Source organism: Micromys minutus (assembly GCF_963924665.1).
Source record: "Micromys minutus genome assembly, chromosome: 29".
NCBI classification, from domain to species: Eukaryota; Metazoa; Chordata; class Mammalia; order Rodentia; family Muridae; genus Micromys; species Micromys minutus.
The window spans coordinates 6,117,039-6,131,780 of record NC_137964.1 but is presented as its reverse complement, the minus strand read 5'-3'; the positions used below and the strand labels follow the sequence as shown (position 1 = coordinate 6,131,780).

Sequence of the window (14,742 nt, the reverse complement as noted above, 5' to 3'; positions counted from 1 at the left end):
TTATTTGATACGAGTGTTTTGTCTGAATGTATGTACGTGTATCTTGTGCATCCCCGTGCCCACGAAGGTCAGAAGAGGGTATCACATCCCCTGGACTTACAGATGGTTGTGAGCCATCATGTGGGTGCTGGGAACTGAACCTGGGTCCTCTGAAAGAGCAGCCAGTGCTCTGACCACTGAGCCATTTCTCTTCCCTCTACTGCTTTGTCTAAAAATATACTTGTCATCATCATCATCATCATATACTTTATATGTATGGGTATTTTTTGACTGCATGTATCTCTGTATACACATGGTGCCCATACTGGCCAGAAGAGGATATTAATCCCCTGTAACTTGAATTCCAGAAGGCTATGAGCTGCCACGAAGGTGCTGGGGACTGAACCCGGGTCCTCTGGAAGAACAGCCCCTGAGCAGCCTTTCCACCCACCTCTCTTTGATACTGGTCATCTAGCATGGCTATTCCCACCTGTCTGCTTCTTCAAATATATGTTTAGTGAATGTACTCAAGTGAAGGAAGTTTACGTGATGCAGAACAGAAAACATTAGACATCTCTATACAGCAAATTAGAATATATCAGCCAACTCTACAGACACTTCCAGTTTAGGATTCATTAGCTGTTTTCTTTCGCAGAGATAGAAAAATAGATAATGTTATGGTTTGCTCACCCCTAACTATCAGAGATTAGAAATAATATTGAGTTTTAAAAGCAATATGAGGTGGGTTGCAATAGCAATATTTTATATATACACGTATATATATGTATATGTGTGTGTGATATGTATATGCATACATACATAATATCTCAATTTAAAACATTTTTTCATAGAAGAAACTTTTTTTTTTTGACACAAGGTTTCTCTGTGTCACCATGGCTGTCCCAGAACTTTGCAGACCAGACTGGCCTCAAACTCAGAGATCTGCCTGCCTCTGCCTCCCAAGTGCTATAATTAAAGATGTGTGCCACCACACTCTCCTGCCAGAAACATTATTGGTTTTAATTTGTTTAAAATAGGTAATGACCATGTAATGATCTGGCTTATCAATAATTAAGGCATTACAGCATATAATAGTATGGAAAACAGATGAAGTCCTACGTGTGTGGTTGACAGGAGCACTGCCATGTCAGGGACTCTCGGGAATGGTAATCCCTTCCCCAGGTCAGCCTCTGGGGAAGGGCAAGGTCCACAGAGTCCACAGAAAGTGCCTCCATAGCTTCTTCCTCTTGGGTGACCGCAGCTGAAACCCTTCCCCTCTGCTGACCCTACCCAAATCAGCTAACCTGCCTCCTTGTTGAGCTGTATATAATAAACACCCTGTATATAATAAACAACAGCTGGTGCGTCTCCACCAGGCCGCATGTCCCACCCGACCCCAGCTCTTCCTCACGCACGTCTGCCTGTTTGCTATGTATTCATTTTCTGGTTGCCCCAGGACAGGTTGAGTCTGAAGTTTGCAGATCACAGCAGAGCAGCATTTCAGTGTGAATGGAAGAGTGTTGTGTGGTACTGTAGTTTCAACATTTAGTGTCTCTCCAGTGTAAGAAAATAGATATGCACATGTATGTGGTTTTTATCACATATATTTATTCATTGTGTATGTGTGTGGGTGGGTAGGTATACAGATAACCCAGGGTGATTTCCACAGATCAGAAGACAACTCTTGAAGTGGGTTTGTAATTTCCAAGCTTTGGATACTAGGGATCAAATGCAGCCCGTCAAGCTTGGCAACTTAAACTTAGCTACTTAAACTTCTGCGCCATCCATCTCCCCAGCCCCAGATATTGATTTATTGTCATTTTGTTGTTGTTGTTGTTTTGAGACAGGGTTTGTCTGTGTGGCCCTGGCAGTTGTAGAACTCGCTCTGTAGACCAGGCTGACCTTGAACTCAAAGAGATTCATTTGCCTCTGTCTCCTGAGTGCTATTAGGATTAAAGGCGTACCCCACCACACCCAGCTCAAACACTGATTTTGTGTGTGTGTATGGGGGGGGGGGGTTATGTGCATTTGTGTGTAGTTCATTCAAGTGCCATCTTGCACATGTAGAGATTAGAAGTCCACACTTCTCACCTTCCACCTCATGGGTCCCTGGGATTGAACTCAGGTCCCAAAGTTCAGTGGCAAGTGTCTTTACCACTGAGCCATCTCATGAACCCTATGTACTTTCTTATAAAGACTATTCCATTCTGTTGTTTTGAGGCAGGGTTTCTCTGTGTAGCCCTGACTGTCCTGAAACTCACTCTGTAGACCAGACTGGCCTTGAATTTACAGAGATTCACCTGCCTCTGCCTCCCCAGTGCTGGGATTAAAGATGTGCGCTACCGCTCTTGGCTAAAGTCAATCTTTAAAGCAAACGAATGACTATTAGTCTTGGCCCCTTCTAATGAATCATGTATTCTGATATAATATACTTAGGCAATATTGAAAATCACATGAAGACCCAGTAGTTCTTAAAACCTACTAACAAATAGCCCTGCAAGTGTGGACAGCAGAAAAGATGAGCTGTCACCCTCAGCCTCTCGTGGGAGTGAGTCTGCTCCACTGTGACAAAGGCCATGACTTGAGGATGGAAGGGACTGTTAGTTCTTGAGACATTGTTGTGGAAATCTATAGGCCAGTGGTGTTTCGGATGACCAAGCACTCTCCTGTAGATGGCTGTCTCCTATATTTATTCACAGGAATTATAATTATGAAGAAGAGCTATGTCTTCTCCCCCACTGTATCTATTTATTATCTGTTTCGTTTCTCACAGACCCATGACATTGTTTGAGTAGATCTTGAGCCTACTCAGGGTGACACTCACCACCACCTCATGACTTTCCATCATGTGTCTTCGTCTCCCCCTAAGTCGATGCTGATTAGCCGTGGGGGCTCATTCTAGCCTTCCCTTTCCTGCTCTTATTCTTCTCTCTGAAAGTGGAAGACCTGCTCGTACCTGTGACACGCCTATTTATCTGTTTATTCCATCTTGGTTTATTACTGAGTCTCCAAAGGACTGGCCAGTACCGAGTGGGCACTAGTGGAGATGTGCGTAGGATCTGTGTGCAGTGATTTTGTCCTTTGCTGGGTAGTAGCCAATGTTTGTTGTACATAGTTACCAGTGACATACAGCTGGTGTTTTCTGCCCTTTTCCCTACAGTTATATGATTTGCTTCCCACACAGTAGGGCCACTTTGGCTTCTATTCTACTTTGGTGCCTTCCCATGGCATCTCCCTTGCTTAGCTCCTTCCCCACGTGCTCACCCTTCACTTTTTTGACATGAGGTTTTAATTTATAGCCCGAGTTGGCCTGAAGCTAAGGAGCTCAGGCTGGCCTCAGACTCAGACAATCCTCCCAAGTCTTGGATTAGAGGTTGCTACGGCTGGCTGCTAGCGGGTTGTTTTGCTTTTAAATTTTATTTTGGATAAAAATAAAAAACAAGATCTATTTAGGGCTGTGAGTTTAGCTCAGTGGTAGAACAGCAGCCTAGCATATGTGAGGCCTGGGTCCAATCCCAACACTGAAAAAAAAATACACTTGGAGAGGGAGAGATGGCTCAGTGGTTAGAACACTGGTTGCTTTTGCAGAGGACCTGGGTTCCATTCCCAGCAACCACATGGTGGCTCACAGCCACATGCAACTTCACTTCAGGGGAGCTGGTGGCCTCTTGGGAATGCCTTTTGGGCTCTGCAGGTTCCTGTACTTGTTTGATGTACATAAACTCACATAGGCACACACACACATTCTTGTATTTTATTTTAGGAATAGATACTAGGGAAATAACTCTTTTGCATCTGGACTGCTGAGTCCTGCCTCTCTCGTAGTTAGCACGTTTCTTGTACACAAACAGAATGTGTTGTCGGACTTCTCCGAGTTTGCCAGTCTCAGTCTCGGCGATGAGAAGTGTTTTAACTTGTGTGGGATTCAACATCTTCAGGCACGTTTAAGAGTAACTCTCTCTGTTTTTGAAAAAAGGTGGACCATTAGATTTTTTTTTAAGATTTATTTTGTGCATATTAATGTTTGCCTATGTGTTTGTCTGTGCACCATGTGTCTTCCTGGTATTCGTGGACCTTAAAAGAGGGTGTTGGATCCCTGGGAACTGGAGTCACAGATGGTTGTGAGCCACCAGGTATGTGCTGGAAATCAAACCTGGGTCCTTGGTAAGAGCTGCTGGTGCTCTTAACACTGAGCTGTCTGTCTTTCTAGTCTCTTTTCCTTTCTTTTCCGATTAAAATTGGATCGTTTTAATTTTTTATGACGTTCTGGCTCTTTTGATGACTACAGGTATGTTGGGCTGTTTTGTAGTGTCCAGAATGTGTCCTTACATGAGGAAAGGTTTGATGACAAAATGCCTCCCAGGTAACATGGACGAGGCCACCTTCGATCCCCAGCTTTACAGAAAGAGAAAAAAGAAAAAGATCTGATGTAGAAAATATTTAATCATGGTGGGATCTCTTCCCCGCCTTTGATTATTCATTTCCCAGATAAAAGACACAACTTTATATTACGACAAGCCTTTAAAGCACTAGAACTGGGCAGACATGTACCCTCTATGCCATTAGAATCTATTTCCCCATCCACAACCTCAAGTTACAATTTACCCTGTTCTGCCTGGGCCGCTCTTAACTCCAATCAGCCGGCCCTCATGGCCACGTTTTCTTGATTCACCTACCCCATGGTGTCTTCCCTCTCCAGCTTCTCCTCCCTTCCTGATCTCCTGCCTCAGACCCCAAGCCTAGCATCTGAAACTCCACCTACCTCTCTTCTGCCCAGCTATAGACTGTAGGCACTTTTATTGGCCAATCAGGGATGACTTGGACCAAGGTTACATAGTGTCACTTGATCTAACTGGGGATCTCCTAGTTCCCGAAGCAACCAGGGCCAGTGTGTAGCATTACAATACATAGCAACTGACCAAACCTCAACAATTTCAAATTAAGGAGTGAGGTTTGCACAACAAAGGCTGGTAAACCTAAGATTTCACTCATTACAATACATAGCAACTGACCAAACCTCAACAAAGATCCTATAACTTGGCTGTGGTATGCACGCAGCCTCGGTTACACAGAGAGGCCTTGTCTCAAAGCCAATGGAAGCTGGGTATGGTGGTGCCTGACTTTAATCCCAGCAAAGGCAGAGGCTGGCAGGTCTCTTTCTTAGTGTTGCAGCCAGCACAGTCTACATAGAACACCAGTTCTCAACATGTGAGTCGTGACCCCTTTGGGGTCCCATTTCAGATATCCTGCATATCAGGTATTTACGATTCATAACAGTAGCAAAACTTTAGTGATAAAGTAACAATGAAGTAATTTTATGGTGGTGGTCATGGGGAGGGATTTCTCCACAATATGAAGAACTGTATTAAAGGGTCGCAGCAACAGGAAGGTTGAAAATCACTGACATAGAGCCCTAGGCTAGCCAGGGTTACACATTTGTCTTAGTCAGGGTTTCTATTCCTGCACAAAACATCATGACCAAGAAGCAAGTTGGGGAGGAAAGGGTTTATTCAGCTTACACTTCCACATTGATGTTTATCACCAAAGGAAGTCAGGACTGGAACCCGAGCAGGTCAGGAAGCAGGAGCTGATGCAGAGGCCATGGAGGGATGTCACTTACTGGCTTGCTCCCCCTGGCTTGCTCAGCCTGCTTTCTTATAAAACCCAGGACTACCAGCCCAGAGATGGCACCACCCACAATGGGCTGGGCCCTCCCCCCTTGATCACTAGTTGAGAAAATGCCTTACAGCTGGATCTCATGGAGGCATTTCCTCAACTGAGGTCCTTTCTCTGTGCTAACTCCAGCTTGTGTCAAGTTGACACAAAACCAGCCAGTACAACTGCCTTGCAGGAAACTGTTGGCCATGAAAGACTTACTCATGATCCCAAGTGTTGGTGGTAAATTGTCCTTCATCATGCCTCGTGTCCTAGGTCCCCACTCATCAAGTTCACCTCAGAGACATTGTCCTTAGCCATAATATAGTGGGGTGGCAGGAATCTTTTGGTTTCCAAAAGGAGCTGAGTTCAGTGTATGATCCTAGCCTCCTGGAGACATATGCCTATAAGAGTAACTTTCATTCACCTGATACCATTCTTGTCTCAGAGGCTCACTGCCTCTATCTGCTAACCTAAACCTAGTCCTGAAAGCGTCTAGCCTTCCTACAATCTTAACTAGGCTTTAGAACGTTTTCAGTCTCTGAGACTTACTACTGAATAAGCTCACCCTTTCGATCTCTTTCTGAACTCTGGCTGGCTGGTTCAACTCAGCTGTTCTGGTTTAAAACTCCTCTTCTAGAAGACTGACTCAAACTAGCTTCTTTCTGCCCTGGTTGGCGTCATACTAACTTTGGCAATCTGTTCTAATCTGGCTCCATTTCATTCTCTGGCTCCTTCTGTCTTTCCGTGTGTCTAGCTTGTTCTCTTTGCAATCTGTTTCCATACAACTGTCCTGGTAAAACTGCCCTCTCTCTTCTCTCTCTGCCCTGCTTTCTCTTAAGCTGCTCTCCTTCCCTCTCTCTTCACATGAGCTGGGCATATCCTAGTCTCTCAACTCTTTCTCTGACTCATCTCTGTCTGCCTCTCAATTAGACATCACTTTCAACCATGGGTGCTTCCTTCTACAAACTAACTTTAACTTCATTGTTTGGGACTAAAACTGTGTGCTAAGGGTGTGTCTGTATTCCAGCCAGAAGGATTACAGGTGTGTGTTAAGGTTGTGCCACACCACAACTAGGAACCACATTTTCCAGTAAACAGCACAATCTCAAGGTTCACAGTGTGATCAAAATCCTGCAACATAAGCCCCTTGGACTGATGGGTCACTGTATTTAGCAGAGAAGGCACGGGAAGCAGGCTTTTCTACACCCACTGCCTTCCTATCGAATGCTTACAGTCCTCCCTGGGCATGGACTCTTAGCCACACCAGAGGGACTTCTACTCTCTAGCCTTCTCTTTTGTTTCTGCTTAATCACTTTCACTTGGACTGCCCTTCCCTGTTCTGGGCCTGTTCAACCCTTCTGTGTTTTGCATTTCTTCAGGGATCAATGTGTGTTGTGTTGCTGAGCTTACCCACCGACTCTTTGATTCTGTGTGTGCCCAGCCCTTTGGGTTTTCTGTTCATGCGTCCTTTGTTCCAGCACTGGGTTTGGAACCAGGGGGCCTTGCTCAGCCACACAGAACTCTACCACCCTGCCCACTGAGCTACAGTGCTCAGAACCCATAGCTTTTCTCTTTGCATGGTCTCATCTTCTCAACAAGACAGGGTTTCAAATTAAGGAGCCTTCAGACCAGTCACTGCCTAGTCACGACCCTTTGTTCTTTTTGTCTTTTCCTCGTGGTTATATAAACAACATCCATTGTGATGATATTGAAATCAAGTGTACTCCTGTGGTGGGCATTCCCAGGGTTCAAAGAAGTGCTTCATTCTGGGGTCTCAAAGACAAGGAAGCCGACTCATGTGGTCTGAAACCAGACAGGGCCACCTCCATACATCTTTTGCTTATGTGAACTGGCTATTCAGTTGTTTCCCCCTTTTCTCTACTGTGTCCTCAACTTTTAAAAGTATTTTTTAAATTTTATTTTATATATGTGTTTTGCCTATATTTATGTGTACCATATGTATGCAATTCCCGCAGAGGCCAGAAGAGGGCATCAGATACTTTGAAACCAGAGGTACAGACAGTTGTTAGCTACAGTTGTTGGGAGTTGAAGCAGGCTCTCCTGGGAAAGCATCCAGTGGTCTTAACCACTGAGCCATCTCTCTAGCACCGTGATATCTTCTTAGTAGGTACCAGCACAGTCGAACAGCTGTCCAAGTTAGGGTTTTATTGTTGTGAAGAGACACCATGACCACTGCAACTCTTATAAAGGAAAACATTTAAATGGGTTGGCTTACAGTTTCAGAGGTTCAGTCCTCCTACAGCCTGGTGGGAAAGATGGCAACACACAGGCAGACATGGTGCTGAGACTACTACATCCAGATCTGTAGGCAGCAGAAAGACAGAGTAACAATGGACCTGGCTTGGGCTTCTGAAACCTCAAAGCCCACCCCTGGTGACATACAACCAGGGCACACTTACTCCAACAAGGCCCTACCTCCTAATAGTGCCACTCTCTCTGAGCCTTTGAGGGCCACCTTCATTCAAAGTGCCACATATGCAGAATGTCAACAAATATGCAAACAGGTTCAGTGCTAAGAAAACCAAATTCACGTCGTTTTCTCTACATCCCAGGTGCCAGAATCCCCAGAAGACCTCCGGTGTACCCCGAGGCATCGGAGTGAAGGGGTGGTTTATGAAGCCGCCCCTGTGGAAGTGGCCGAGTCTGCGTCCGCCACACTGCAAGTACAGCTCACCATCCCAGGGAACGCTTCCTGCCTCTGGGTTTTTAAGCACAGCTCGCTGGGCTGCCAGCCACACTTTGATTTACAAAACAGGTGAGGGTGGGCACAGACCAAGCCGGTTTCTGGTTTCTGTTCCTTTGGACCCCTGCCCTTGTTTGTTTGCTAGTTGTTTGGGGTTTGTTTTTGTTTTTGCTTTTGTTTTTCCCACAATTCACGATTCTTCCTGTTTCTGTCTAACGGATGCTGAGATGATTTACAGGCCTGACTGAGAATCCATCCTCATGTGCTTTTAACTATCTCTGGTGAAATAACTCACGTAGGATTAGGATATGGACACGTGACACTCTGTATCTGTCAGTCATGGGGGGGGGTGCTGCCCGAAAAGGGACAATGATGGTATCTGTGGATGTCAGCTGATGGTGATGAACCCACATCTCATTTTTCTGGTACCACAAACTAGCCGTGCACAAGATAGTGATGATGTCGAGGATGCGTGGTGGGAGGGGCAAATCCAATGCTGCTCTGAAAAATAAAACCCAGGGTGAAAGGAAAAGTCACGGGGCACCAATGTTGTTAGAAGATAACGTCCCGGGTTTCGGCACCAATGTTAGGGGAAGGATGAAGAGAGTGGGGGGCATATGGCTCATGGAGGTGCAGCGAGGCCTGGAGGCAAGGGAGATGCCTCTGGGGGGCCCATGTTGGGAATCCCTTCCCCCTGAGGGACCAGCCACACAACGGTATAGTACAGAATAGAGTTTATTCAGGTCATGGGAGAGTTAAGAGGGTGGTAGAGGCAGAGGGGGCAGGGGAGTAGAGGCCAGCCATGAGCACTTGGAGGGAGAGGGGGGAAGGGAAGGGGAAGAGGAGGGGTAGGGGTGGGAGAGCAAGGCTGCAAGAGAGCAAGAGCAAGAGAGAGAGGAGGGGGCAAGCAGCCCCTTTTATAGTGCCATGTCACTGGGGCGGAGCATACCTGGCTACTGCCCCGTAATTGAGGGGTGGGGTTTACAGAATCCCAACACAGGATGTTGGGGAGATGGCTCAGTGGTTAAACACCTGGGCTGCTCTTCCAAAGGATTCAGGTTGGGTTCCTAGCACCCACACAACCAGTAACAACCATCTATGACTTCAGTCCCAGGGGACCTGATGGCCCTTCATGGGCATGGCATGAGACTGGTACACATGACTATGTGCGGACAAAACACTCATGCACACAATAAGAATAAAGGAGTACACGAAAATAAATATTATAAATATTTAAAATAATTTAACTTTAAAAGCTTATATACATATATACATTACATATGTAGTCTGAAACCTTGATTTGCCCTGAGAAAATAAGTATTTTGTTATTGGATATAAGATATATTTATACAAAATATTTATAATAACTAATAGTATACCATAACCTGTAAGCAACCTAAAATTGTAGCTTTTCCCACTGCTGTAACCCTCTTACCCTACTGAGCCAGTTCTCACTTTGAGGGTGGGTGTTGGGCACAAGTCACTGCTCAGACTGAATGTTGGGCCAGAGCGGGCTCTGCACAGAGCAGCTGTCTGACTCAGGGTGAAGCTGATGCTGTTGCTCCTGAGTGTTCCCCAGAGTTTCCGGTCCTCTTTCTCATTCCGCAGAGGAATCCTATCCACGGCCATCTTGAACGCTACAGAGACCCAGGCAGGAGAATACCTACTTTATATTCAGAGTGAAGCCACCAACTACACAGTACTGTTCACAGTGAATGTGAGAGGTAAGTGTGGCTCATTCCTGGGCACTTCCTGCATCCCCGGGCAGTGCCTCAGGCCCCAGTGTACTCTCACTCATTTCTGGGCTCACCAGAGTCAGGTACTCGGGAACTTTTTAACACAGACCTAGAACTGGAAAGAGTATTTTGACTCGGGAATTTAAAAAAAAAAAAAAAATCCTGTGTTTTCAAATTTTTCCCAGGCTAACCTTAAACTCAGTATTCAAGCCTTGAACTCACAATCCTCCTGCCTCATCCTCCCAAGTCAAGCACATTGCACCATGCTGACGAAATGCCCTGGGTTCTATTTCCGGTTCTAATTCTATCGGCTTCTGAGGGCTGAGTCTTTCTGAGACTCAGCGCCTTTATCCATGACAGGAGGGGGATGAAAATCCATCCCTCAGAGCTGGGGCGAAGGCTCAGCTCTCGCAGAGGACCTGGGTTGGGTTCCTAGCGTGCTCATGGTCGCTCACAACCGTAGGTAACTTCAGTCTTAGGGTACAACACCTTCCTGACCTTTAGGGTGTACATGATACGGAGACAGATGCACACAACACACACGTACACAGAAAAAATGAAATGCAATTAATTTATCTAAAAAAAGAAAGAAAGAAAGAAAGAAAGAAAGAAAAGAAAAGAAAAGAAAAGAAAAGAAAAGAAAAGAAGAGAAGAGAAAAGAAAAGAAAAGAAGAGAAAAGAAAAGAAAGAAAAAGCTGCATGCCTCACAGACTTTCATCCTCAGTGGGACCTAACAAGGACTTTCCAAATTAGTGACACTGGTCTCCATATCCTAAACCAGTCAGCGTAGACCTTGACACTTGACACTGTTCAACCCTCGAGCTTTGGCTAGTGTGGGTGAGGAACAATTTTTTTAAAAATTTTTATCTCACTCGAATGAATTAAAATCTGAAATTAGATAACCACGTACAGCCAGTGGCCAGTGCCGAGGACAATGCTGGTTTGCTCAGACGCAGGCTGTCAGGGTGAGTGTATATCGGTTCATAGCTGGCAGCTGTATGGGTCACACAGGTGCCCCTAGCATAGGCTCTCAGTTCTGAAGATGCTGAAAGGGTTGACACATGGAAGCAAACAGCAAGGGTTTTCTTTCTTTAACATAAGGTCTCGGGGACTGGAGAGATGGCTCAGTGGTTAAGAACACTGACTGCTCTTCCAGAGGTCCTGAGTTCAAATCCCAGCAACCACATGGTGGCTCACAACCATCTGTAATGAGATCTGATGCCCTCTTCTGGTGTGTCTGAAGACAGCTACAGTGTACTTATATATAGTAAATGAATAAATCTTTAAAAAAAACTCCTCACTACCTACATTTGACTACCTACATTTGGAGATTGCAAGCATACACCACGACACCTGACTTCAGTGCCCCATTTAAAAGGGGAGGAAAAAAAGTACTTGAAATTGTGGTGTCCAATCTTTGAAAAACCTCAACATGCTATTGTGGCCTGCAAATGTCTTGTCCCCATTCAGAACCATTCTGGAAACATGGCATTTAAGGGTGTTGGCAGGTTGGACAAACTTTGATGTCCTTAATAAAGTGTAGAATCAGAACCAAGTTTACAAATTCACTGGGATAAAAGATGAAAACTACCACAGAATTCGAAAAGAAACTTGCAGTCTATAAGACTATCTGTACTATGAACTACAGATTAATAGTAATAATATATAAAGAGCATCTATAAATAAACAAGGAGCAAAGCTAAAGCAAACTATCTTCTCAGTAGTTGAATAAAATAGTCATTTTTGTATGTGTATTTAATGTGTGTGTGTGTGTGTGTGTGTGTGTGTGTGAATGGCAGGCTAAATTCAACTTCTAAATTCTGCTCCAGTTTTAACTCCATCCAACTATTTCTGCCTTTCTCTGTTGTATTAATTTGCACCTAGTTGTAGATAAAATTATGAAAACAAAGTAAATTTTAAACTGTGCATAGGAGCTGACCTCTGTGTTCTTACGCCTTTCCTCTCCTTTTATACCCCATCTTGTGACATCACCTTACTAATTTGTCTATGGACTCGTGAACCCTAAGAAACTGATGAGAGATCCTATATAAAACCAACATCTTACCCTGCATGCTTATGCACGCCTTTAATCCCAGTGCTTGGGAGGCAGAGGCAGGCAATCTCTGTGAGTTTGACAGCAGCCTGGTCTACAGAGCCAATTCCAGAGACTCTGTCTCCAAACAAAACAAAAACCTGACATCACCTGAGGCTGGGGAGGAGCCAGACTGCTGTGGTGAGGTAGATTGGCTGTTTAGAAATGCTGTGGGATTTTTGAGGGGCTGTGGAGACCCTGTGAGGCGTTAAAATGTCACGGTTTGTGGTGCCTTAGATCCACGGCTGTACGTGCTAAGAAGACCGTACTTTAGAAAGATAGAAAACCAGGATGCGCTGCTCTGTATCTCCGAGAGTGTTCCAGAGCCCACTGTGGAGTGGGTGGTCTGCAGCTCCCAAAGGGACAGGTAAGACATGCCTCACAGTGACCGTGACCACCGTTCCTGTCAGAATGCTGGCTGTTTTCTACTGCCGTTGACTTTATACTGTGTGTGAAATCTGATCTTTGTTTTCCCCTTCGTTTTAACAAAATCACTGATTGGATTTCATGGTGGAAAATGGGTGGGTTTTGGCAAGAGGGCCATTGAGAGCCCTTGGGGTAACTGAAGGACTCTCACAGCCATTGTTCGCCAAAATGACTGAACTGTGTGGCTATTGGATTCCAGAGCCTGGCGGTGGGGGGGGGGGGACACCATAAAATCCTTATAATAAGTTTCTTATGACTAAATGTTTCATTGTGATTGTTCTGTTTCCTCTCGAGAGCCACTTATAGAATTGTTAAGGAGCTGGAATCCCGGCCTAAGCCCTTCCCTTTAAACCCTTGTCTGTGTACCGAGCTGTGTGGCCTCAGACAAGTGAGTTAAGCTCTCTGTTACTTCATCGCAAGAGTGAGGATGGAAGAAACGCAAACAAAAAGAGACAGGTTTTTAACAGAAGAAGAATGGGGTGGTCTGGATGAGAGACCAAACTGAGATGTGAGGCCACAGAGCCAGCCGGGCTGGACACAGAGTTCAAGGCACCTTCTGCCTCTGCCTGAGCTGCAGTTGAGTTCCCAGGGGCTGAGCAGCCCAGCTGTCTGAACTGGCAAATCAACTACACTACATATTTGCCGAGAACCAAGAGGGATAAAGCAAGAGAGAGGGAACGTCCAAACCAAATCTGTCTCCTTAATATTGTTAATGTGGCCTTGAATTTCATGAGAAAAGACCAGTGACCTCGACCGTGTGTGCCATGCCCTGTGTGTGTGTGTGTGTGTGTGTGTGTGTGTGCCCGTGCATCTGTACGTGTATATGAAGTGCATATCCACTGAGTAGGTTGGAGGGGAACAGGAGTGTAACAGCAGTTGTCCTGGAGGTGAATAGGAAGTCGGCGACTTTGGATTTAAAAGGAAAGTGCACTCGACTCCTGGGAAAGCCATGTGGGGTGTTTTCTACCCAGGCAAGGCAGAAGAGTGTCACTCTGTGCACACTGCTGTGGTCTGGTGATCTTCGTGAGTCACATGTCCGCTTTCCTCTCCAGTTTGCTTTGGGAGCTCATTCTGCTGCTGCGCTCTCCCGACCTCCTCTATACTCAGAAGAAAACACGCCGGTCATGTCAAGCTGCGTCAAAGACCGGCTGTGCTTCTGGTCTCCGTTTCTGAGGCCTTCCATATTTTCTTTTTGGCCTGTCTTTAAATGAGAACCAGAAGAAGAAAGAGAAAAGGAGGAGGAGGAGAGGAAGGAGAGGAAGAAGAAGGCAAAGAAGGAGAACAAGAACAAGAAGGAGGAGTAGTCACTAAGCACTGGGGAAGCTGAGGCAGGAGGATTGCTGCAAGTCTGAAATAGCCTGGGCTACATAGTGAGGTCAAAGCCAACCTGACTTACATGGAGATAGCCTGTCTATGGAAAAAAAGTCACCAAGGATAATAAAACTATCAAATAATAAAGTAATAATGTAACATTGTTCTAGTTAGATACAGAGTGCCCTGCACATCCCAGGCTGGGGACAGTTGAGTTTACTTTTTCTTCTGCTCTTTTCTTCTATCCTTTAAAATGTGCTTTGTCACTTTATCCCCTGAACATGCTGGGTATTCCCACCCCAGGGCAGGTGACCTTGGACACAGGGCCTCTCATATGCCTCATAAAGAGTCTGCAATGAGCCGGACTGTTAGCTGTCATTTTGAAGCATTTCCTGAAGGAAACCTACCTTATAATTGCAGCTGTAAAGAAGAAGGCCCTGCTGTTGTCAAAAAGGAGGAAAAGGCACTTTCCGAGTTATTCGAAACAGACATCAGATGTTGTGCGAGAAATGCCCTGGGCCGTGAATGCACCAAGCTGTTCACCATAGGTAACGTGGGCCTGCCAGCTATGTGTCCTTAGTGACGGTTCCTACGGGACTGATAGCATCTGCGTGGGTAATTATTCCACTTCATAAAGTTGATGGAAAGTCATACCAAAATCAGAATCTAGATTACATACTCCACATTCTAACTGAAAAGCAATTAGACACACAGGCATGGCCAAACTTGGTGGCCCATGCCTTTATTCCGTCTTTCATAGGACTTTTTGATTTGATGACTTAGGTGCTAGGCTCAAACCCAGGGATTCAGAGCATCTGCTCTGCCACAGAGTTCCA

General features: G+C 45.4%; 1 protein-coding gene across 1 annotated transcript in view; it reads left to right on the top strand.

Annotated features, from left to right (window-relative positions):
* The window catches only part of FLT3 (fms related receptor tyrosine kinase 3), a gene marked incomplete at its 3' end in the record, with an annotated part of 65,206 nt that overhangs the window by 17,439 nt on the left and 33,025 nt on the right, over positions 1 to 14,742 (top strand). Inside the window, exons 3-6 of the mRNA XM_080940724.1 lie at positions 8,211 to 8,413; positions 9,950 to 10,065; positions 12,407 to 12,536; positions 14,327 to 14,454. Of these exons, the coding sequence (XP_080796850.1) occupies positions 8,211 to 8,413; positions 9,950 to 10,065; positions 12,407 to 12,536; positions 14,327 to 14,454 (577 nt within the window). The remainder of the gene's footprint in view (positions 1 to 8,210; positions 8,414 to 9,949; positions 10,066 to 12,406; positions 12,537 to 14,326; positions 14,455 to 14,742) is intronic.